The 25157-nt window shown below is 41.7% G+C and overlaps 3 protein-coding genes across 7 annotated transcripts in view; 1 reads left to right on the forward strand and 2 right to left on the reverse strand.

The window, feature by feature from the left end:
* The window catches only part of LOC100650291 (four and a half LIM domains protein 2), a 70503-nt gene extending 56445 nt beyond the window's left edge, over positions 1-14058 (reverse strand). The window contains exon 1 of the mRNA XM_012312616.3: positions 13237-14058. Within this exon, the coding sequence (XP_012168006.1) occupies positions 13237-13281 (45 nt within the window). The 5' untranslated portion in view covers positions 13282-14058. The remainder of the gene's footprint in view (positions 1-13236) is intronic.
* A 1337-nt stretch (positions 14059-15395) lies between these two features.
* On the forward strand, positions 15396-17488 carry LOC100650164 (DNA-directed RNA polymerase III subunit RPC4). Its single transcript, XM_003398257.4, has 8 exons — positions 15396-15661; positions 15734-16008; positions 16079-16205; positions 16276-16516; positions 16590-16682; positions 16739-16863; positions 16938-17177; positions 17247-17488. The coding sequence occupies exons 2-8, from the start codon at positions 15761-15763 to the stop codon at positions 17364-17366; spliced, it is 1194 nt and encodes a 397-aa protein (XP_003398305.2). The 5' UTR covers positions 15396-15661; positions 15734-15760; the 3' UTR covers positions 17367-17488.
* Positions 17487-24864, reverse strand: LOC100650047 (serine/arginine repetitive matrix protein 1). Of its 5 annotated transcripts, none has more exons than XM_048409245.1 (15): positions 24631-24864; positions 24426-24515; positions 24177-24299; positions 22405-22575; positions 22062-22225; positions 21791-21982; positions 20917-21723; positions 20702-20830; positions 20115-20627; positions 19742-19967; positions 19569-19654; positions 19263-19498; positions 19040-19195; positions 18470-18960; positions 17487-18387 (listed from the first exon to the last, which is right to left on the reverse strand). In XM_048409245.1, the coding sequence occupies exons 1-15, from the start codon at positions 24640-24642 to the stop codon at positions 18175-18177; spliced, it is 3609 nt and encodes a 1202-aa protein (XP_048265202.1). In that variant the 5' UTR covers positions 24643-24864; the 3' UTR covers positions 17487-18174. The 5 variants fall into 5 exon arrangements, with proteins under 5 accessions (XP_048265202.1, XP_003398304.4, XP_048265205.1 ...); XM_003398256.4 differs by having other exon boundaries at positions 20702-20833; XM_048409248.1 differs by having other exon boundaries at positions 20448-20627; positions 20702-20833; positions 24631-24863.
* Positions 24865-25157: the final 293 nt, after the last annotated feature.

Raw genomic sequence — 25157 nt, forward strand, 5'->3', positions numbered from 1 at the left:
ACGCAGGAGCGTATACTTAAAATATATCGACGACTCGATGACGATGATGAAGACGTCTGAAAAGAACAGCGACGTTTTAAAAAAGCGATTGATCAAAAAATACACCGAGTATTCGACATCGGTGATCGATGTCGGATACCTTTTCACGCGAATGGGAATTTCATAACAAGGAGTTTTCGTGGAACTCGCTGCTACAGCCCTGTGTGTGGGCCGCGACAAGGTCCTGTCACAACGCCCCCGCCGTTTTGCACAGAGAGGTCTAACCGCTTGGTGAACGGGGCCTTACGCGCGCGTATCGACCTTTTCGCCCGAAATGGTGAGACCGAGGATATCCGTCGAATCGACGGCTTACTCTTCGATTATCTGTGTCACGGAGAGACTCGATCGCTCCCCGCCGTACGAATAATCCAACAACGATCGTGAGCCTCCTAAGAGAACACCGCAGAAGGATCATCTTCGATAAAATCTTTATCGTTCCAGGATTCGGTTTCTTCGATCGGTTACGGATTATAGGAATTTGACAATTGTTTGAGAAAAAATGGAAGATCGAACACGAAGCGTAAAACCGCGTCGAAGCGTGTCTCTGCGTTTTGGAAGCGCGTAAAAACGCCTTTAATCCTGGAATAGATGCAGACATCCGTTTGCGATGTAATACACGCGATGCCTACGTACTTGTCGGATTCAAGGGCGACGTATTCGAGCACCGATGATTTTAAGGCGTCGTTCTCACATTCCCTTGGCAATTAATGAATGCGCGAATACCAGGCCGATCCGACAATAGATACGATTTGCAATCGACCGCGCACGCATGTTTATCGATGCGCGTAAACGCGACCGATTCCAGCGTTCTTCTAACCTACGCCAACCGTCGATCGCTAGATCGGCTAGCCTAGACCCCATTATACACCATAGACGAAACGGAATCCAGATTCGATCTGTATCGAACAATACGGCATGAATTTGACACGACTTACATAACAACGTGCCAAAAGTAGATTTAGCTCTGGAGAATGTCTCGTTGTAAAGGGGAACCCTTTACTGCGTAAGTATTGGAGAAGCGTTGGAGAAGCGGTCATGGGAGTGATTCGTTCGTAACGATCGAACAAAGGGAGATAGAAATATTCTAATTGGATTTAACCAGGATACCGTTAAGCATTTAGCGGTGCATGTCACAATTGTTCAGCGTCTGATCGTAATACACTGTGGTGAGTCATTCGGTCTTGTACCGTTCTCGTTTCAATAGGGAACGCTGGACCGTTGCACGGACATTCCGTCGAAACTCAAAGTTCCAGGATCTCGAATTCCAGTACGGAACGTACGCTATTTGAAACGCTGACTAATTACGGAACCGCGTAGGATCGTTCGCGAGCTTCCTTTCTCAGACTTCTTCGAGTCTTATTTCACTCCGGTAGAGCTTCGCCGACGAGACAGTGATTGATAAATATGTTCTAGGTTGTAGGGAAGAACCCGAAGATCGCTTAGAATCTAGCTATTCAAGTGGCATGCTTTTTGCTTGCGGTTCCGTTACTCGTTTGCGTTGCGAAAAAGCTTGATGGCGATCTATGCTGTTACGCGTTGCTTGTAGTCTTCGCCGAGCTATTACCAGTACGAAATATATCCGAAGAAAATGTTTGTAACAGTTGAAGCAACGTACGAGGCAATCCAGTTTCGTATACCAAGTCGGCGCGCGCCTCTAAATCAATCGATCATCGTGGCTTAATCCAACGGCGACATCGTCCGGTGATCGTAAGACCGCTGCGATGAACATCGACCGTATCCCAGGCCGGTGTTGCAGGGATCTGCAACGTTTGAAACTTGAAACCCGATTCAAATTGCGATCTGTATTTCTTTCGACGATGCAAAATATAATTATCATTGAACGCGATAAGTATATTTTAACGTGTGAAAAATTTAATTTTGTTCCACTTGTAAAATAAGAAAAATTGATTTCCCTTACACCTTAGATTACACCTTACGTCATCGTGTCCAACGATAGCCTTGCTCTTTAAAGAAGCCGCTGAAAGTAAATCGTCCTAATGCTACGAATTATCGAAATTCGATAACGACCTGAATCCCGCATAACGTGTATCTCGATTGGAATTACGCTAACGCACGTTAGTTGGTATATTCGATGCAGAGACGAAGAGTACAAAGTTGTTGCTTTGGAGAAGTTGCGGAACAAATACGGGAAACGAGCGTCAAGCTGCGAGAGTTACCACCCATTTCCAGCTGTTCCTGATAAACTATTTTCTGCGTATCGCGTCCTGACGTGAAGCCGACCACAATGCTGATATTTCGCGAAATAGCTTTTCTCTTCGTCATCGAATATCTATACGTTAACTCCGAATAACTTTCCTTGCAATCGGTAACGCGTAGGAACACAAGCGATAGACGTCTTCGTTGCATAGTTGCGGTTACAATTGCATCGCTACGCTCAAAACAACAGTGACAATTGCGAAAAGATAATCCTAGCTAATATCCGACGTCTGTTTTTTTTTCCTACGTCGGACTCGCCATATCGTCATTGGAGGAAAAAAAAAAAAAATACCACGAACCGTCCCAGATTCTGGAGTACTCCGTCACGTTCGTAGTTTCATCAAGGAACCGGTGTAAACGAACGCTGACATTGAGCATCGACGATATGATGTCATCCGCGCGGAAGTGGCGTCATTTAGCCGTTCAATTTAAGGCATAAATAATTCGTGTCTGGTCACGACGACCTTTATTTCGTCTCTACGCTCACGGCATGACAATCCACTCCTTCGACCTATTCGTGCAGAGATCGGGGATCTCGATCCTCGTATACGATCGAAAGCGAAATTTACAGGATTCTCGAGAGCGCTCGAGTCTTGGCGAAATCATCCAGTCGAAAATACGTCGAAGCCTAATATAGATAAAAAAAAAAAAAAAAAAAGGAGAAATACAAAATCGTTGTAAAAAAGTCACGGAGCGGAGCCATTTTCCGATAGTGGCCGGTATTGCGGCGCGAGATAAGAATTCCATTCTCGCGGAATTGATATTTTTCAGCACACGACGTAAATTTTGGGTGAGCCAAAGGGAAAGGGAAAAAAGGAAGAAAAGGGAGAATGGCGACGTGCCAACTGCAGCGTTACACAGCATCTTTCTTCGATCGGTTTTTGCGCCCGTCCTTTTAATCTACATGACTCTCGCACCGTTTCTCTTTGCCTCCCTTTCCCTCGATATTGCTCCCATGTCCTCCCTCCCTCTTGCTTTCGCTCCTCCCGTTCACTATTAGACATTTGACTCATACGCGATCGTGCGCGGGCGATCGCCTCGAAATATCGACGAAGGATTAAACCGCCGATCGACACAGTTCCTTTACGTCATCCCTCCGCTCTTTGCAACGAGGGCTTTCCCTTTCTTGCTTGCGTCGCTTTCAGCGCGAGCAATCGGTCGTGATTCATCGAACCGTCAGCGCGAGCCGCCTCGAGATTTGTTAACAAAGCGCTCGAAAGTATTTCAATTAGCATTTCTTTCTTACATTATTCATAAAAGCGACGTGCAAAAGCGACCTACGACCAACGACGAAAGCGAAACCTTGCGTCGTGGCCGCGATCGGTCCCAATGAATATTGCACGTTTCGATGAACAATTCACAAATATCCAGAAACCGTGGAAACTGGAGCCACACCCCGATGGTTATCGTTTCAAAGTTGCGTACTCGATCAAAATTAATCGAAAGAGAGCGATCTCTCGTGAGACGGTTTCGTACGCGCTTTTTATTCAACGATCACGTTTACTTAACTTCCCACACGAGACATCGCATCGTTGCGACTGGATCGCGAAGAAGACGGTAAACCGAGAAAGGACCTATGGCCCTCCGACACTGACATTCCCCAACGATTGTGTCACGCGTGTTTATAGGCTTCCGATGCATTTTCGTCGAACGCTGTGCGCTCGATCGTGCTCTGTCAGGTCACTGTCACCTGTGCTCGCTCTCACGTGTCCGACACGCTATTCCAGATATCTCTAACCGAGCGTTCGAGCAGCTTTTTTTACTTTTCCCTGGCTGGAACGGGAACAAGTATCGCGCGAAGAATGTCGCGCGCGTGGGATTATTCGATGCGATTTAATTGGACTCGTTTGACACAGGAAAAGCTGCCTACTCTCGGTCCGCATTTCCGGCCGAAGCTCGATATCGCCATCATTCAACTCGGTGATATTCCTCCTGTTGCATTCCACGCGCTTCGCCGCAACTATGGCGTTACGGTCGATATTAGCGGCGTTGCTAGCAAACCATCGCTCGCTCCGGCAGATTCTTTAAAATTCGACCGATGAGTCGCATCGTTGAACTTCGTTGCGCCTTCTCGTACGCACTGTCGGTTTCTAACCAATGTTCACGATCGGAATGCCGCACCACTTGCCCGCTATATTTAGATACGCGAGTTTTAATTGAGCACGCGACAACCTATAGCATTCGTGTACGAAGTATCGGGACAACCAGAGATCGAAAATAACGAGTCGTCGCGCATCGACTAGTAGTCGCTGTTCCTCGTCGCAAGGAAGAATTCGTTCCGCACGTGTGTGATAACGGGGAATTAGATCGGCGATCATGGATTACGAGCATCGGGCGTGTAAGGAGGAATTTAATCGATCGTGTTACAACACGCCAAGTCGGTCGTATTCAACGATAAAGCACGCGACGAGAAAGGAGAATGGAAAAGAAATGTTGGCGCGATTTGACGTTGACGAATTTTCGATTTCATAGATCGCGGTCAAACCGACCGATTGACATTACGTGGTGCGTGCAAAAATGTCAATCCTTGAGAACTGTTTACATTCTAAAAAATCACGATAGAAAGAAGTGAACGAACGTATGTCATCGGTGGGGATACAAAGGACACGCGTATGGCGTACGGCGTACCATGATAGTTATGTAAAAGAGAGAAGTGCGACCAGCGAGTACTCGGCAGAACGTAAATCCTGGCGAGCAGATTTACTGTGACGGAAACAACGAGCAGAGGGATTAACTTTTAAGATATAGCCGACAACACGTTAGGGCCACGAATATTTAGGAGGATGACGCGCGTGTAATGCAGAGTGAGAGTGGAACGCTCGTAATTCATAAATTATACAATGGCGTACTAACATCGTTGACCGGAGGGCAATTAACCCTTATTAAATAAAGTGATACGACCCTGACACAATCAGGAACCACGGTCAGTTCTATGCACTCGACATAATGTAATTTAATAACATACTTCCTCGTGATTAATAAACCCTTGTCCCGTAACGGCGGCCAAATCTGCCTAAATCCCATGGACCGCCACTAATATCCAGATGTCCTAGCGATAAGCTGTATCTTGTAAGCGGCTAAACTTGTACAATAACGATAAGAAAAATTTCGCTAATGGATTCGGATAAAAATTGCTTCACCGAGAAGAACAATGAACGTGTGGGTCGAAGTTATCGAGTTGTCACACCTTGCGAAAGAATGTGTAACTACAGAAACGGCGACCCAAAATTTATCGCAGGCCACTGTAAATGCGTCACTGGGAATTCTAAATCGCGGCAGTATATTCCGCCAACCGATAATATCTCGTTAGGGAAACGTTGCAAAGACAAAGTGAAGTTTTCCTTAGACGCGTCGCGATAACCAGATACGAAGCGCAACTTTATATCCAGCATCGAGTTGATCGCTCGAGTTCTAAAAAGCTAGGCTTGTTCTCGTTTCTTTGTAAGAGTAAGAGATACCCTGTCGAACGTTAGCCACATCCGTTTCTATCGTAGAGTCTAACGCGCCATTCTTAGAAGCCGTTGGTGTACAATTTTCATGTCGTCGTGGAAACATTATTCGGAAGATAGGAGTGACATGCGAAACGATTACGAATGAAAAAGCTTCTGTTCTTTTAGCAACGGCCTCTTTGGGCTTCTTTTCTTTCGAGCTCTCGCGTTCACGGTCCACGTTTATTCGTCCGTAACGCAAAGACACCTAAAGGCTCGTTCTTCTCTGTCTCGATGCAGCCGCTCGATGATCACCAAAAAGGGAAAACTAGTAGTCGGATGTAAATCAGGCCGAATGGCCGTTAGCTATGGCACGTGCTCCAATCTGGTCACGAAACACGCTGCACCGAGATCTCCGAGTATTGTTCCACACATAACACACCGACCCCGATTTCTCTATTATCGGTGTTCTGGCTAAATATCGTGGCATCGAAGGACGCGCGCTGCGTATTTGGCTTGCCACCGATACACTCGAATTCCTTACGTCCCCGACCGACACGGTCAGCCTTGATCGGAAACCGTATGGGGTTCCACGGTATCCTATCCTGAACTTGGCCCTGGAATATCTGCCTCAACGTTGCGCAATCCCATAAATTAACTGTTACGTGAAATTTAGTCCAAGTCAGGTTTCCCCAAATGTCCCCGAATGCGATTCGAATGGTAACGGATACGATTTACGATGTGCCTTGTAGGCGGTACACGGTATGCATCGGCGTGATTTCTCTTCGAAATTATTGCTTATCAATCTCCTTGAACGGGCGAAACTTGTGCAGCTTCTTGTTCGATCGTCGACCAGAACGGTACGTGATTCCTTAGATTTCCTCCGGTATAAAAGCAGAGGAATCAAAGGATCGTTTCGTAACGTTCCGGCAATGAAGAGGCAAGGACGATTTTTGACGCGGGAAATGAAATTAAAGTAGAAGAATAATTCACTAAATCGCGAAAACTTTGCGTGGCTATCGGAATATTCAGGGGGAATATTTCGTAGCTCGCGATCGATATCCGATATTTTCAACCAAACACGGTCAATTTCTTGGAACAGCGGCTCCGACAGAATCTTTGGGGCAAACGCGTCGATTATTTTCCGCCCACTTTCTACTGACCCTACGTCTGTTCTTCTCTCGACGAAGATTCATCGTCGAAATTAAAAAGATACGAACGAATTTAACTCTTGAGCTCTGCTATAAGCAAGTCACGGAAGTTTCGCGTAAAAAGAGAAACCACTCCTCCTTTGCGCTTCAAAAGCAAACCGTACCGCCAACGCGTTGAAACAGGATTCGACATCGTACGATTATTCCTATTTCTCCCTCGCAGTTTCATCGAGCCGATTTATCTCGCGGGACTTCCTACACGAGGCAAAGCTAGGCTAACCTTTCGGGGACGAACTGGCACGGGAGGGGATGAAAAAGATCGAAGGTTGCAGTCTAGATAAGATCCGAAAGGGCGTGGTTGATTATAGTTGCTGTATATCGCAAAGGATGTGTTCACCTTTTCAGGGTTGACGCTATCTCGAAACTTTCGATCCAATTAATCGCATCGGAAAGCCGATATTTATCGATAAACGTTTAGGCTCGTGTATAGACTACTAGTATATCTACTGCGGCGTTTCTTTTCTCGCGACTATTTTTTTAATTGCAACATTTTGTTCTTGTATGGTAAATAACGCGTTTCGAGCGAAGACTCTCGCCATTCGAAATGGACTCTCGAATCACCATCTCGTGGTCAGCTAAAGAACCTATAAAGAATCTACGATTCGAACAAAACCACTGACTCGCGATGCGTTTTAACTCGCTGTAAATCATGGCGAGGATAAGGAATGCCGATATTGCGTATAAAAACTACGTATCGAAGAAAAGAAAACTGAAAGCAAAACGGGATCATAAAACGACTCGTTGGACCATGAAATTATAAATGAATCGAATGATTGCCAGTCATCGAGTTCAGAAATCCCACGAACCAGCGTGAAACCGTTCGCACGTGAGTTTACGTTACCGATATTCACTGGAATTATGATACGATAATCGCTGATAGTTACGAGTGATCTATCGGATAAGCGATTAAACATACCAGTCAAGGTTCTATTCTTCAAAGAAAAAAATTGTCAAGAATTGAAAAGAAATTGTTATCGGTTAATCCGAAGATCAGATAACGAGCACTAGTGAAATCATGTTGCCAACGTGTAATTATTAATATATTATCGATTACCATCAGGTCTGCACGATCACGTACCATTTACACGATTACTACGTGTTTACCTTCCATATACGAATCAAGTATGAGTCGGCGTTAAATACCTACGCCAGAAATAAATATTCACCGCGCATAAACCAGCGAACAAGCACTCTAAATGGGAACGTGCTGGGCTTCCCGCGCGATTTCTGCGAATCAACCGAACTCATATTTGCGACATATTCGAACGAATCAACCGGCTGTTTCTTAAGCATGACAGTCATCTATCTGGTTCGCTTATAAACACGTCTCGTGGGATTGCCGGCGCCCCGTTTGTAAAGTCACTACGTTACGTAGCCATAGGACTTGGCCAACGTTGGTCACGTTACATTACGAATCCTCCTCGAGCATTAGGTAAGCATCCCACGGGAGTCACGCGACTCCCGGAGGAGCACAACTGCCGACAAACACGCGACCGTTAGCTCAAAGCGGTCTCCATTTTCCGCAACGTTTCTCAGTTTTTTCTTTAAAAATACTTTTCCCTTTCCTCTGTTGCCGTTTAGCACCGATACGGCTTCGTTGTACGGCCCCGGTTTTCTTTTATCTATTCTGCAAATTTGCAATTAGCGAACTATTAAGGAAAAGTAAGAAGCGAAATCGTTTTGCTTGCCACGAAACGACGCTCGTTTCAATCGGAACAAAAAGATCGATCCTACCTACTGGAAGACAGAGAAGCTGAGGTTGCTTTATTACCGGCAATTACTTTGGTACCCTCGTCGATCGTCAGTCACTGTTAATTGAAATCTGTTCAACAGAGGGTACACGTGTAATCACCCACAGAAATCCTACGTTGACCTCGCGTTTTCTGCCTCAACCGTTTCTGCTTCTAATAAATCAGCAATTTCTCCTCGTTCGAACGTCTTGGAAAGTTCTACTAACGCGACGCTCTCGGAGGAACTCTACGAATAATTCTAACCAGCTGTCCGGAAGAACCGATCCCGAACGGCCTACGGTGCCGCGTTTCGAGGCGCTAATTTCCAATACCGACAGACTGCCATGCGAAAAGGTACACATCGACCTACGAAACAAACGTTTTGTGTACGTTCCATTTCTCGTACCATTCATCATGTGACGCGATCGCGAAAAGATAAAGACATAAATCGCCGAAGAGAAAAACAAGTCGTGGAAACGTACTCGGGCCATTACGCGCGTCATGCGTGTAACTGATAATTGATATCGAATCTTTGGCCGGTGGACTTCTGTCGAGTATGAGAAATAATTGACAAGCCCCCATTTCGAAAGGCAATGGGATCGCGTGTCGCCGGTATCGTTCGATCGATGAGACGATCGCTTCGAACCCGATGATTCCCTAATCGATACGCGATAACCATGTTCGTCGTCCGAGAACTCGTTTAACCGTAAATGAAAACACGACGCGCAACATTGGCACAATTCTCCTCGTTTCCACGAGACGCTCGCGCGATTCCCCTCTTCGTTCCATCCTCGGCCGTTCATTTTCTATCGTTGGGATCTTTTGTAATTGAATCGGATTTACGCGTTCAATCAGAATTCGTCCGCAAAAATGGTAGCGTAGTAAATCGTGAAATTGTGGTTGCCGCTTGTTCTTTCGTTAGACAACTTGTTTGTCAGCCATTCAGAGATCTAGAATAGTCTGGATACCGATATATACTCTATACTCTACACGATAGTCTGAATACGAGGACATCGCATATTCTTTTCGCTGGAGCGCGCTCCGATCGCAGATAATCGTACAATCGTCTAGACAAGGCTCGCGCGAACTAACTTTATCTCGTCATTTTTTTCAACGTTTAACACGTAGCTATAGGAGGAGAAACAAAGGAGAGGAAAATATTATACGTGACGACGATGTTGGTGAGTTATCCTACTTTCGCTGGTGAACGCGGCGGAAGTTATGAGGTCGCAATACCGCGGAACTTGGTCGCGATGCATCATCCGCGGCTCGCGATTTCTTTTCCAGTCGCGTCACGAACCGCGCAATGATACGGCGGTGTGGCGATACGGTGCGGCGTTGGAGGATTAACGTGGATAATCACAGAAGGAAGAGCGCTGAGCCGGCGACGTGGTAAATCGTAAAAGAGAGAAGGAGAAACGGTACGGTTGTACCTTGTTTCCTAACGTTGTCTCGTGCGTAGCGAGAAACTCGCGCCGGTTTACGACTTGTTCCAGCAAATGATAATAATTGACCTAATTGCGGCAAATGAACCGTTCGCTTAAATACGCCGTATATCTTGCGATTTGCGGCTGCCGTTTTGCGAAATAAGATTAATAGCTGCCTGTCCGAGGGAAACCGATGATCGATCGCGCGTTTTATCACGGCAATTTCGTAAGGTAACAATAGGCCTCGATTTTTAACGAGAACCGCGGCTTGCAGTTAGGCTAAACGTCGGTCAAGTACCAAAAGCCAGGTTTTGCTCGGCCGCGACGAATCATGGCGGAAATTCGAACGGCGCGGAGCTGCTCCCCGCGATACGATCGGCGATTTTCGATTTCAGTCACGTGAGTCTGGCTTAGTCGCAAGCGCACAACTCGACGTGGCTACGTGAAAGTCTTACGGGTAACGCGAAACTAAAGTTCGATTGAAAAAACCATGAGCAGGGAAAAAGAAAAAGAGGCCGAGCGAATGGGTTCCCGTTGCTTTCACTCGAGCTTCGAGATAGACCAGCCTTCGAACGTTCCCGTAGCACGCGCGACTAGTTTATTGCATTTTAATAACACGAGACCTTGCGCTAACCATGGCTAAGATGTCTATGCGAAATATCGAAACGGGATCGTTCGGTGTACCCGTTTAATTAACAGCCTGATCGCCATCACGGAGCGACGAAGGTTCAGTGAAATGTCGTGACGAGAAAACGAGCAACTCGTTGCGAAACCGACAGGCGAACGATGTACGTGGATACGAAAATACCGGTACGTTCGCATGTCGTTTCGTCTTCAATTTGTCCTAGTAGGAAAGTCAAAACGTCCGCGAATACGTCACAGAGACCAGACTTGCAAAATATTAGCTTTAACTTGTAAGAGGATCCTCGAAAGCACGCGTGACCGTATTCGCAGGCTTGAAGAATGAATCAACAGTGTCGTATACTTTTTTACCGATTACTGCCCTGCTGATAAACTTCGCTTACGCAACGCGTAAACGGTAATATCTTTAAGTTAGGTCTATCGTTGCGATGTAATAGATTTATCGCTTCTATCCAAGCCATCCTAATCGATTAAGCGCCTCGAATGGCGTGTATTATTCGGCTGGCGAAACAAGGAGCAAAAAGCGCAAGAAATCGCGAGGCGATCGCGTTACGAGATTGCACGGCATTCGTCAACGCTATTTATATCGGTTACAACAACTTCCTCTCTAAGGGTAACGTTATCGTCCAACTCGCCTGCGTAAACAGCATTTCGGAGATCTCTGTTGCGAAGAGATATCGGACTATGTCGTTTCTTCCACCGTGATACTATTTTCTTCTAGTTTCCTACGCATTAAATTCTCCATCTGTAGTCTCGTCCATAGTACAAAAATCGTTCGAGCTTGTTGACGAAACAAATACCTAATGTAAATACATGCGGAGCAGCAATCCCAAATCAATCGAAATCCAAATCGCTATAGGACAACGAATCCAATCGCTAGTAATCGCCTATACCACTAAAGTATAAAACGATCCGAAATCTAACAATTTTGCAGGCAGAAAATACCAGGCAATAGAAGGAGTTTTCTAAACACGATGGCAACGAGACAAGCCTGGAGGGTTGAAATCGACGCTAGCGTGTCGACCAGCTCGAATCAAGCTCGGGCTCGATGGAGTCGCGTTGCCATAGACCGGTATAGGTATCGCGTTACCTCGGTGCACCAGCCTCGGCGTTAAGACACCTAATTGCACGTTATGTTCGACGCGCACGTACGCACACCAGCGAGCCCCTTACCGAATGGTAATGCTCTCTCGGTGACCACCTTGCCAGGCAGGAAAGTGGGTGAACTCTGCTCGTATTTGTGGCGAAGAGACCAGAGTATACGCGTTTCCTTTGTCGCCTCTCTACTCTCGTATTTTTTATTTTTTTTTTTTTCCTTACTCCAGCTTGTCAAGCTTTCCATGGAGGATCTCCATGGAAGGGAACCTGAGTCTGTTCCTGACACGAGCGATTACTACGAGCTTCCAATTAAACGTGGATTCTCCTCAATTTTTCGAAAAAAATCTCTGCCAACTAATACTCTTCTAATACTTTAACTCGAGTGCTGTAGGTCGTAGAATTTTAATTCTGCTACGACGAAATTAGTCGTTAGGAGGTATATCCAATCTTGCTCGGAAATCGAAACGCAACAAGCAAACGGGCAAGTGAGTGAAACGATGAAAGAATTCCTATTGCATCGCACGCGATATCAGGTTTTTTTTACTAATGTGCAAATAATCGAAAGCGCCGTGAAATATGTTCGTGGAGAAACATAGCGCTTCTACCGCGAGTATTCCGTGAGAAAAAAGTAACACGCGAGGTTGCACGGTATAAATCTAGCCGCGATCGATGTCCTCTTGGTAACCATTTCCGAGGACATTCCGTTTTCTCGAATGGGACCAAGAACTTGACGACGATCAATTTTTCATCTACTTGCAGCGAACAAACAAATTTAAAACGGATTCGCAATGGTGTAGCGAGCAATAGTAAAATCGATAAACGATTGGCTATCTATGCAAGACAGGTGATGTAATCGATAGTGATGTTTGTCGAAAATACGTTAGCGAAGGACGAGTCGCATTGCGGAAAGAGAGAAAAAAAAATGTTTTTAATGTGGGAACGCGCCTATCGGGGCCACGGATAGGCGGAACGAAGTGCCTAGACAACGACAGAAGCTGTGTACGATCGTTTGTTCCTACGAGAAGTAACGACCCCGTTCAAGGACGTCTTATGCACTGGGTTACGCGGGCCAAGGTCGACCCGATTACGTGTGCACATCGTGTCAAACGATGCTTTTTAAATAACCTTCACCGTCTCGGTTTACTTCATCGACTAGTGATAACCTCGCAAATCGAGACACATTTGGAGCAAATCGCGTCGTAATTTTCATATTTTATTTTTTATAAAACACGTTCGTAGATTGTCGCGCGCCTGTCCATGCTAACAAAGTTTCTGCGTTCGTTCCTTACGACGTCGTAACGTTATTCGTATTAATTCACAACAATACTTAATTATCCAGGAATGCTGCACGGTGTTAAATGGTCATTTGCATAAGTCTACTATGTACAGAATATTCGAGACATGTTAATTCGCAGACGTTTGAACGAATAAATTGTAATCTCACCTTGGTGTCGAAGGCGTCACTAGGCATTCGCTGCACGCCGTTCATCTTGGCAAAACAATCGCTTTTCCGGTTCGAGCCACTTCCTTGTAGCGTCGACGATCCTCGACGATCCTCGATATCCCAGAACTCTCGATACGCCACTCAACAGAGTACAAGTTCTCGCCGTGAGATGATTGGTATACCACGCGGGACACCGACACGCGCGAACGCGAGTCAAAAATTTAAACTCATAGGAACTAGGAGTCGCCTCGACGCATCCTCGTACACGTGCGCGCGACAACTGAAAGACATTTAAACGTCTTTCGAGTACACGAATTCACGCGAGATTTCACACACCGTTTTTGCACGTCGACTCAACCGACAAAGAACAACGATGCGATTAATGGTCAATCGTGAAATCGACTCTGCTAATGTTATGCCAACGAAGGAAGTAAGGCTTGCGAAACGCGACACAGGTTGTCTCTATAAACAACTGGTTATTTACAATCTTACGATGCAAACGTCGAAACGCGATTGCATCGAAATGGCAACGAAACGATTCGTGTACATTGACCGAATCGTCCGAATAATGAAACGGTTATCAACGAAGAAGAATACTCGTTTTATCCGGTCTGTTAATATTTTTTATTTCAAACGTCAACTGTGCGAATGATCTCGAGCTTTTGCTAGCAAACTGGCTATCGATTCCTGCGAGCAATCTCGAATTTGACACTCTGTATATCTGACAGCATCCGGTGGACGACACGCGAGAATTAACGTTCACGGTTCTATGAACAAAACGCGCACCGTTTCATGCAGAACCACGCTTTGCAGTCTGCGATAAGAGATTTGAAACTCGCCTACCGAGCACCGTAGTTCGCGCCTGCGCCGCGATATTTTGCTCGTCGTCGCGTACCCTGAAACACGTGGTATCCTTCGAAGCACCGCCCCCTCCAATTTCTCGCGGTGTTCACAAAAGTTTTGAATATTTACAAAAGGTAAAAGGTATTCAGCCCGTGGTGCGTATTAGCGGCGAAATCGATCGAAAATACGATATAATCTCGGGCCGCAGAAGTTCGTACATAAACATGTTTTGATCTTGAAGCGGAGAATGCCGCCCTCACGGATAAATTTTCATCAGATCAAATACTAGAAAGGACTTGGACCGAAAGATACCACGCGCAGGTATCACGAAGGCAGGCTACTCGAAAACTCGACGTGTTCCATGTCCAAGGGGGAGAGAAACAGGTTTAAGAACCGTAGTTGACCGGTCGCCTTTTAAATCGGTCATCTGTCTAGCCGGTAGAAATTACGTCGATTCGAAATCAGGCACTCGTAGCCACAGGTTCTTAGGGCTCGAAACTCACTGAAAATCGTAATCAGAAGTAGAACCAGCAAGTCGAAGCGAATGAATTAAAAGGAAGGTGAACGTGTTCGCGTACGAACGACGGTTTCGTGACACCGAAAAAGAAAGAGGACACGTTGCACTCGCGATGGGAGAAACGATACGTCGTGGGTAGGCACATGGCAAGCATGTCCCTGCCGCAGGATTATACGTAGCAGCCGGCGTTCGGGCGCTCCGCGTCGCGACTGCCGGCGCGGCTAAAAAACCATACGATGACCTCATCACACGAAGTCTGTTCTCCTGCCCATGTCACTATTACTAACCATCCTGAAAACATCGCTAACCTCCACCGTCTCCTGGAGGTTACTGTTCGCATTATCGCTTATCTGGAATATCCTGCCAGGACTTCAAGATACTAGCATACTAAAAAAACGCATTTACTTTTCAATGTGTTATGGTAATTTTAAAAATACCCGCCTTTCCACTGTACTCTAATTGTACTTGCAGCAAACGGATATTCGAAATAAACATGAGACATTATTATGAAAGACATATTTCCTGAATGTAAATGAAAATATAATTATGAAGTTTTTTTTAATACAAAATTTCTTTACCTGTCTTACGTGGTTTTATTTTGTGAAAGAATGACTGCCTTTTAAATTAGAAATAGGATATGTGTACATAAAATGTCACAATATACGAACAAGTCGAAATAAATTATTTTTACTTTTATCTGTTAATATATCATCTCTGTTTTCAACTTAAAATTGTACTCATGACAAAAAATGTATGCAGAAATAAATATGCATTTCAAACATTATGTGCAAAACAAAATGAAAAAGTATACTAATGCACATGCGATCTTTGCGCCATAGTGTAATCGTATACGTCATGGATTCGAAAGATTTATAAGTTACAAATTCATAAGTCGCAAGACACATTCAATGGAATTTTGTATTATAATGTCGTATTTATTTATTGATATTTACATGTCTTAATAAAAGACATTTTATAAAATTTGTGATTACTGTGTATTAGAGGTTATGCGTGGTGTACTGTGCTTAAATATCATTGTAGTAAAATCTTTTATACTTCTTCGTGGTGAGAATATATTTTAAAACTATTAACTAACATTGTTTTTATCAATAACTAATATATAATATTTGATTTTAGCTGTTAATTGATTTGTAATAATTGAAAATGTCTTCTGACAAGTCTGACGCTGCAAGCAATTCACTTCCATCAAATATCCAAATAAAGGTAGAACCTGGGACATCTTTGCCTGTACCTATACAAAACATTAAAACAGAACCTGGTTTATCAGCTACTACTAGATTAACTTCTTTCCGTTTGCCAAGAGATCTAACATTGGGGGGTAACATTAAGACTGAAAAATCCAAGAAAGTATATATACCAAATTTAAATGCTCAGAGAAATAAGAAAAAAGAGTAAGCCAACTTTATAAGAGGAATTAATGATTGAATTTATGAATTTAATGAAACGATGCTTATTTTCTAGAGACTTAACGCAAAATGATTCCGCAAAGACAAGCATAGGTAGAGACTATAATAGAGGACGTGGCAGAGGTATTGCAGATAGGGGACGCGACAGAGGACGTGGAAGGGGATCTAGCAATCTGATTCAAGTATAATAAAAATATTTTTCTGGTAAATATAACTTTATATTATGATATTTTATATAAAATATGTTTGTAGTCTAGTGGCATTTGGTCTACGGGGATAGTGAGTACACCAGGAAAACGCAATAGCAGTGGAACTAGGGATAGTGATAGAAGTGCTCAAGTATGTCTAGAAAAACCAAAATTAGAATTGAACCGTAGTGTTGATAAAACTGAAGAAGAAGAAAAAGTAAAGTTACTGCTAAGAGATGATTTCGTCGATGATGGAGAACCTATAAACTTTGATAATGGACCAGTTATTTTGCCAATGATCAAAGGTTTTTATTACCTCCTAGATATTAGTAACTATTTTTTAAAAAATCATATTTTATTGATTTTTACTTATTATAGGAAAGTTATACAAAGAAGACACTAAAGTAGCAATTGAAAAAGAGGAGGAAGAAGAAATAGATAGGAAACCCATTATTTTGGAAAATGGAGAGGGTAAGCATAATTCTTTTTTCTCTTTTGATTTATAATAATAATAACATTACTTTTAGTATTACCACCAAAGAAAGAATGTAAACTTAAGATACCCAAACCTGACGTAGAAACAAAAGATGAAAGTTTAGAAAGCATTCCTAAGATTATTGAAAATAAAGCAAACTCATATATTTTAATGCAGGTAAGGAATTCTATTAAAAATTAAATAAAAGTAATATTCATTTTCACATATAATTCACTAAATAATTAATACAGTTTCCAGATTGTTTACCAGGTTTAGTAAGTGGTGCAGAAGATACTAGACCAACTCGATCAAATATTGCAAATTACGAAAAGCAGAATGAAAGTAAACAACAAACGGAATTTTGTACTTTAAATAGTTTAAAACCTGGTATTTTAGGGAAGTTACAGATATTGAAATCGGGTAAAGCACGCTTATTACTGGGAGAAAATAATTTAATTGTTGATGTTGGGTCACATCTTAGTTTTAGGCATGTATGTATCTGAAATGATCGCAAATATTGGATGAAGTTATAATTATAATAATAATAATTAATATTGCAGGATCTTATTGCCGCAAAAGTGGATACCGAAAATTTAATCGGTGATCTTATTAATCTGGGTCCAGTAACCAGTACGCTGATATGTTCGCCTGATTGGGAATCAATGTTGGCCAAATTATAAATAACTTTTTAATATAATTTAATAATTATAATAACTATTTAGATCTTATTATATATTCTTTATTATGTGAAATATTTGTAAATGTGAATAAAGCTAGTGTTATTTAAGATACAAAAAGCGAATTTTTCGAAAATCATGTATTTTCAATACTACACAGTATACGTGAAAGTCATGTCACGTACAAATCCAGTAGTAATTCATAAATCTAAATAAATTTACAATAATTGTAGAATAAAGTTTATTATATAATTTATGTGAATGAGTACGTCAACAAGAGGGCGTGATTCCTTATAAAGTAGATTAATATTTTATTCCAAGACGCAATTTACGCTTCTGACATAATAATAGATAATTCAATGAAAAATTATTTTTACACAAATCAGATTTAGAAATTAAATTCATCAATACGCTATAAAATCATAATTAGCTTGTAAACTTAGAAACTACAAAAACCATGTATTTGTTTAGTTGTGTCAACTTTAAAAGATGTAAAAATCGTACATTAAAGTGGCACAAAAATTATTATTGCTATAATAATAACTACTTTTGTTCGCTAATAAGAAAAAAAACAGCTATTGTATTCAACTTCGTAATCTTAATATTTAGAGTCATAAAAATTAGATTTCTTCATCTAAGTGATGGATCTGTTTAGTAACGTCAGACTTGTTTTACACAAAAAGTGTGACACGATAAAATCCTACTTAACGATAATAATAAACAGAAATGTATTCGTGATACAATCAGAGCAAGTGCATTGTAATACAGAGATACACACACGTAACACACCCTCGATAAATCACACAACACCTCAATCACTTCCTTCTATGCTGTGTCCTTTCTTCATCGATTTTAATGCTTTCTCGCGAAGTTTTTTTTCTAATTCTTCTGTATTACCTTCACTTACATCAGATTCGTCAGAATCTGCAACCTTCTTCTTTTTATGTTTTCTATGTTTCTTATGCTTCTTATGTTTCTTGTGCTTTTTATCCTTCTTCTTTTTCTTTTCTTCTACTTCACTTTCCTAAAAATACAAATTACAAATAATGAATCAAGTGAAAATCTAGATTTTGCACAAATCAAGCCTCGATGAAATAAACAATTACCTCTGATTCACTAGTGCTAGTTTTAGTCTTCTTCTTACGTTTTTTCTTCACTTTTTCTTCATCTGAACTGTCATCCGCTTTTCTCTTTTTCTTTGCATCTTTTTCTCCAATCTCTTCATCATCTGTACTTGAATCTCGTTTAGATTTTTTCAAACGTACTTTCCCTTCGTCTTCGCTCGTAGAATCCTTTCTTGACTTCCTCGTTCTTGACTTTTCATCTTCCGAAGAACTGTCTCTTCGTTTTCGTGTCTTTTTCGGCTCATCGTCCGAACTAGAATCTTTTTTGGATTTTCGTAATCTGGACCTATCGTCTTCACTTTTATTTCTTTTTATCTTCTGTTCCTCATCTCCCGAAGAGGAATCTTTCCTAGATCTTTTTGATTTCTTCGTTTCCTCTTCTAACTCTTTTTTCGGTCGCTTACGAGATTCGTTCTCGTTCATTTCCCGTTTTCTGCTATCTTTTCTGTCTTTTGTACGTTCATCTAATGAATCTATGGAAACCAGTAGGATTAAAAATTTTTTAAATTGTAAAGGAATTAAAATTGCAAAATTAAGATATGTAAAATTTACCGCCTCGATTCGAGTCTCTAATTTTTTTGGTTTTCTCTGCGTGCTTTCTTTCCTCTTCAGAATCTGAACTAGAACCACATTTGTCTGACTTCTCTTCATCCGTGGAAGCTTTCCTGGATTTCTTGGACTTCTCTAACTTTTTTGATCTTTTCTTACCTGCAATGAGAAACAATGTAAAAAATGTCGAAGAAACATAATTCCTGCATGTTCAATTTCTTCCTACCTTCGCTTTCACTATCATTTGAATCTGTAGAACCATCGCGTTTTTCCCTCTTCGATTTTTTTATTACTTCTGCTGGCTTTTTCAAGAGAACTGGCTCTGACGATTTTTGACCTGATTTCTTGTCCTCGGATGTAGTTTTGATTGATTTGATCGATTTTTCATCCTTTTTTAGCGGGAACGTATCCGCAGATGAAAAGCTTGATTCTTCTTTTGGTGATCCCTCTTTGTTATCTTCTCTAAAAATGACAATAAATGGTTAAAGTAAATGATTTTCTTTACATATCTTAAACAGTACTTCAAACTTACTTCGATGGTTGTTTGATTTTAACTGCTGCTATGATGTCTTCAGTCTTTTTAAACGGAGACGGCGTTCGAGATAAACTCTTCGAAAACTAGAATAATGAAAAAAAAGCATTTACAAAATTAGAAATATATGTTATATATTACAAATATAATACAAATGACTGTCTTAAACTTACCCTGTGTCTAGTTACAGGAAGCGTAGCAGATTGAAGTTTTTTAGGAGAAACGCTGAGATCTGGTTTCTTGATGTTCACAGGTTCAGCTTTCTTGATGTCCTTTTCTGGTCGTTTGATGGATTCCTCCTTGATAGGCTTCTCCTTTTCTTTACGTTTCTCATCTGCGTGTTCACGATCCCTCTCACGTTCTCGTTTTTCTTGAGACGATTTCCGCTCTAGTGACTTTCTGCACACAGACAGCAAAATTATTATTAGAGAAAGTAAGAACGTTTGTTCACTGCTAAGCAGGAACACACAACGTAGCTGCTTTACGCTCCGACAATCGTAAGGTCTGTAACAAAACGTGAATGTATGAGATAATTCGTTTACTCACCTGGTCACTTCATCCTCATTGCTAGAGGAACTACTTTCGCTACTTTCCGAGCTACTTGACTTAGACCTTCCGTTTCGTAATTCTTTTCGCGATCCCGTATCAGTTGATCTTTTAATTTTTTCATCCACTTTCTTGTCCTTTGTCTTCTCCTTAGCATCTCTTGAGCGATCGGGAGATCGTTTTCCATCTCTCGAATGATCCACCGATGATCTTTGATCTTTTGATCTAGACCTACGATCCCTAGATCTAGATCTTCTATCTCTATCCCTTCTGTCCCTGTCTCTGGAACGGTCTCGCCTACTCGATCTGTCACGAGAGGAAGATCTATCGTACCTGAGGGATCGGTCCCGTCCGTCTGGCGAACGACGTCTGCTATCACGACGATCCGGAGATCGACGTCTGTCTCTTCTTTCCGATGATCTTCGTCTTCGATCGAGAGATCTTCTTCGGCGCCTATCTCCGGGACTTGGTGATCTGCGACGATATCGTGCCGGGCTTCTCCGAGGAGGGCTTCTGCAATAATTACGAATTTGTCGATGTACAACATTTAGTTACGTAAAAGTATGAGTAACAAATACAATTTATACCTGCGTCTACTAGGTGCTCTGCGCACAGATGGAGGTCGCATGCTGCGACTGCCGCTGTATCTATCCAATCTCTCCCGTTCCCTTTCTCGCTCCCGTTCTCTTCTTCTTTCACGTTCTCTGTCTATGGATCTTCTGAACACAGATAATTCGGAAGTCATATTTAATAATGATTATTGTAATAAACATCTGTAATATATAATAATATTTATAGTCACCTTCTATTCCTATCTCGAGATCTATCCCGAGACCTATCCCGTGATCTATCGCGTGATCTATCTCGCGATCTATCTCTGTCCTTTGATCGACCTCTATCTTTTCGTGGCGTTGGACTCCTTCGCTTAGGAACTGATTTCCTTTCTCGACTCGAGTCACTGTCACTACCACTGTCATCCTTATTTGTTTTCCTATATGATCTCTTTGCCTGAACTCCATCTTTCTTCTTTCTAATTTCGAAGTCATTTTTATCTTTCGCTCCTTTTTCTTCTTCTGATTCGGTGCTACTGCTTGTACTTGCATCTCGTTTCCTGTTGGAATCGAGAGTATCCTTTCTCTTATCCGGTGACTTCGAACGAGATTTTGATGATCTTGAATCGCTTGAATCGGATCTCGATTTTCTAGACTTACTTCTATCAATGCTTTTCGATCTTGATTTTTTAGATCGTGAACGAGATCTCGAATGCGATCTTGGAGACTTGGACTTTGTACGTCTCGATTTCGAGCGATCTTGCGACCTGGATTTGGATCTTCTAGACTTTGACCTAGACCTAGATCGTCTTGATCTTGACTTAGATCTTGATCGCCTCGACTTAGATGCCGGTGATCGAGAACGACGTGTTTTTGAATCTCGACTGGGCGATTTGGATCTAGATTTTTTGGAGCGGCTTATAGGTGATTTTGATCTAGATCTAGATTTTTTTGCTTTTTCTAATGATTCAGGAGATGGAGTACGATTGTTTTTCTTTTTCCCATCAGCAATGCTCATTAATTTAGCTTGTAATCGCGATATCGCAACAGCGGCTTCCCTATTAAAACATTTTGATAAATAACCTTTCCGGAGTTTATATTAAGCAACAAAAGAAGAATACTTACGGTTTTGTCTTAACTGGCATGAGCGGTATAGCATTTTCAGGTTGTGGCGAATCTTCTCGTTCGACTTTAATTTCAGTCATATCTTTTCCGTTGTCTTTAAGCGAATTTTTACTAGGCGATCTTGAAGAAGATCGTCTTTTGCGGCTCGATCTGTCACGATCCCTGTGTCGATCTCTCGATCGACTTCTTTTTCTGCAGGTAGTGACATATGTATTTTTGAAACATTTTTAAAGACATATAACGGTAATATTTTATGAATTCAAAGAAATACCTGTCTCTATCACGATCTCTACTTCGATCTCTTCGACGCTCCTTCGAAGAACCACGTTCTTTCTCTTCTTTTTTTATCTTGCTTTCGGCTTCATCTTTTTCTTTCTCTCTTTCCTTTTCCTTTTCTTTCTCCGCCAAAGAAGCTTGGAGTTTCTCCTGCTCTTCCTGTTTTCATAAATCACTTATTTATAAATAAACATAAAAAAAATGTATAAACTGAATTGCATGCATCAGAAGCATTCATTCAATTGAACTTTCCTGAATGTCAAAATTTAGTAACTCAACTGTTTTGCTATTATCAAATTAGTTCACACAGTATTATGAATATAAAAATTGATAATTACCAAACGCTTTTTTATTTGATCTTTCTTTTGTTGCAAGAAAGCCTCTGGAATGCCCGTTACACTTTCTTGAGCAGAGACCAAGAGGTCCCATAGTTCACCCATGAAAGATCGAGCATTTCTTCCATTCAGAAAGCCAGTGAGGTTGATCTGCATTTTTCGGGGATCAGGAAACTGTGAAATATACAATATCGTTTTTTATTTTTCTGTATATATTATTATATATTATCACAATAGAGAATTTTAAGTTCAGTTCTATGCAATTTTGGCACGAGAGTAAACATTATAATGTCCATCTCCCTACGTCGATACTAACTGCTTTTCCCCCTCGAAAAAGCAGATACATTTCTTATATTTCTAATATACCTTACCGTCAACAGTAAACTGCTCGTTTCACGGCTGCACTTATATGCAATATGCTAAGAACAAAATATACTCATCGATAAACGCACACGTAGCACAGATACATAGATACCTTCTCAATTTAATAACACTGCTAAAGTAGATGCTGAAATAGGATTTGCAAATATATGTTAAAAATGTTAGCTGAAAATGAAAGGATTAATTTGGAATAGAAGGAACACCGTTCCACCAACCTGTGATATTGACAAAGAGTGGCAAACCGAGTAGAGATACCTCCGGCATCGCCCACGATCGCCAATCGCATCTGGGATTGACGGAATGTCTGGAGAATCATTAACTGGAGAACAGACCTGCACGATGTAACGATCCTCGATCTCTCAGGATGGGGCTGGGAGGCACGGAGAATGAAAGAACCTGCATCTCGGGAGAATCCGCCATGTGTGTCGATTGTCCTTGTGTAAGAAGACCACAGCATCTGGATAGGGAGTGCGATGATTTCCTTCCGCTCCAGTTTGAAGTGCCGATTATTGGTAGACATCCAACGGTTGAAAGCCGCAGCAAAGCTTTCGCAGTTGTAATTTGGAGCGAAACCACCTCGAACGAGGCAGTCACGGGTTGGCGAAGACGATGCTTAGTGCAGCTAGTAGATGACGTAGTTGCAGCAACGAAGACAACTGCAGAATGGTAGAAGGCCGAGGCAGAGCTCCATATAAAGGTGAGAAGACCAGGAACAGGACGATGCGACGATATTTTTGCGAACACGCCGTTCCTTCGATGACGATGAGTCGGAGCTGGACGAAGTGCTGAGGTTGAAGTTTCAGCAGTGTTCTAAGATGACGTTGACATACCAGCTGGCATCAGCTAGCGTTGACGGCTGATAGAAAGGCGGCCAATCGGATGTAGAGAGGAGCACATCCGAATGCCATTTGGACAATAGGGTTGAGCCCCACCAACGGTCTCTACTTATACTAACGGGGAATTCAAACATACGTGATAAAACATTGATTTTATATGTTACAATGTTGCAGGATCAGCTACATCAGTTTTTCGTTGATATAGGATATAGCTTGGAGTGGATACTTAAGATCAATAAAAATTGGATACACAGGATATAGAGGTTCGATGATATATTATCAAAATTTTAAAAAAAAAAAGAAAAAAAACAATGAGGCAAGTATGACTAATATGGTTTCTGCCTCCTTGCTTTTCATCTCCAAAGTCAGCACATTGTGCAGATTTTGGATGATGGCATTTGTAACTGGTACAAAAAATTGTGCTGAAATAATGTGTATTTATCGATTTCCTATGATGAGGGGAAAAAGCCAAGTGAACGCATTTTATATTCCGTATCATTAATTTAAAATCTCTTAGGCCAAATTGTAATCAAATTGGTAGTGTAACAAACTTCTTACCTTTTCTTCCAGTTGATTATATACAAATTCTACCACTACATCATCTTCCATGCCTAAAATCTGGGTAATCTTTGTAGTTATCCATGGTTTAATAACATCCAGCTTAACTTTGCTCATATCCACCTAAAAATAAAGTACTTTGTAACTAGCGTGAAAACTAAAACCGTAATCAATGTAACCAAATATACCATATATATATATATATATATATATAATTAATGTAACCAGATATTGGACTCAGATACTTACCTTCTGTGTAAGAGAGTCTCCAAATTTCATTTGTTTAAGAAGTTTCTTCTCTTTATCGCTGAACCTCGTGTCCTGCGACGCGGTAGTCCCCTGAAATTCGGCAATTAATCCAAATTAATCCGAAAATATCGAAGAAAGCAACGCTTTAATAGGGTTTTAACAACACAAGACATTATTTTTTTGACAAAAGTTTTAGCGAATTTACCGTGTACATCATTTTGATAATGTACAGAAAGCAAAAATTGCACGATGTTCGATGTTAACTGCCTTCTTCAATTCGTTTTCTGAACAGAGAGCGGGAGAATGTGAGTCAGAAGAAGACGTAGTTAAGTTCTACACCTCTTACTATTTGCAAAATTCCATACACTTTTGTATATACAAATATCAAACGCGGCAGAACATAGCACGTATGAACACAGACGCACAACAGGATCAATCTGCCAACATGGCGTCGGTCTTGTTAAAAAAGGGAGTTGAAGTTGCTTGGAAATAAACAGGCTGCCACAATCCGTAGGTGTTGCCAACATTTCCATTTATCTGTTGTAAACTGGTGTAAACCTGTGGCTTCCACTAACGTGAATATATCGTATGATAATCGAGTAAATTCTAACGCTGCGAATTTAACTGTACAGCAGCATAACCGAAACAACGAACAAAAGTTATTTAACAAATCTATTGATTAAATGTCAAAATTATTTATCAGTAACAATTGTGATCACTTTCAAGTTTTGT

Source organism: Bombus terrestris, chromosome 10 (assembly GCF_910591885.1).
Source record: "Bombus terrestris chromosome 10, iyBomTerr1.2, whole genome shotgun sequence".
NCBI lineage: Eukaryota > Metazoa > Arthropoda > Insecta > Hymenoptera > Apidae > Bombus > Bombus terrestris.

Bases quoted from the DNA above. Each gene is read 5' to 3' on its own strand.
- LOC100650164 (XM_003398257.4), top strand. From the start codon at position 15,761: ATGTCTTCTGACAAGTCTGACGCTGCAAGCAATTCACTTCCATCAAAT. The intron at 16,683-16,738 runs GTAAGCATAATT...CATTACTTTTAG, and splicing joins TATTTTGGAAAATGGAGAGG to TATTACCACCAAAGAAAGAA. The intron at 16,864-16,937 runs GTAAGGAATTCT...TAATTAATACAG, and splicing joins ACTCATATATTTTAATGCAG to TTTCCAGATTGTTTACCAGG.
- LOC100650047 (XM_003398256.4), bottom strand. The intron at 21,983-22,061 runs GTATTTCTTTGA...CACTACCTGCAG, and splicing joins AGAGATCGTGATAGAGACAG to AAAAAGAAGTCGATCGAGAG. The intron at 21,724-21,790 runs GTAAGTATTCTT...ATGTTTTAATAG, and splicing joins ATGCCAGTTAAGACAAAACC to GGAAGCCGCTGTTGCGATAT.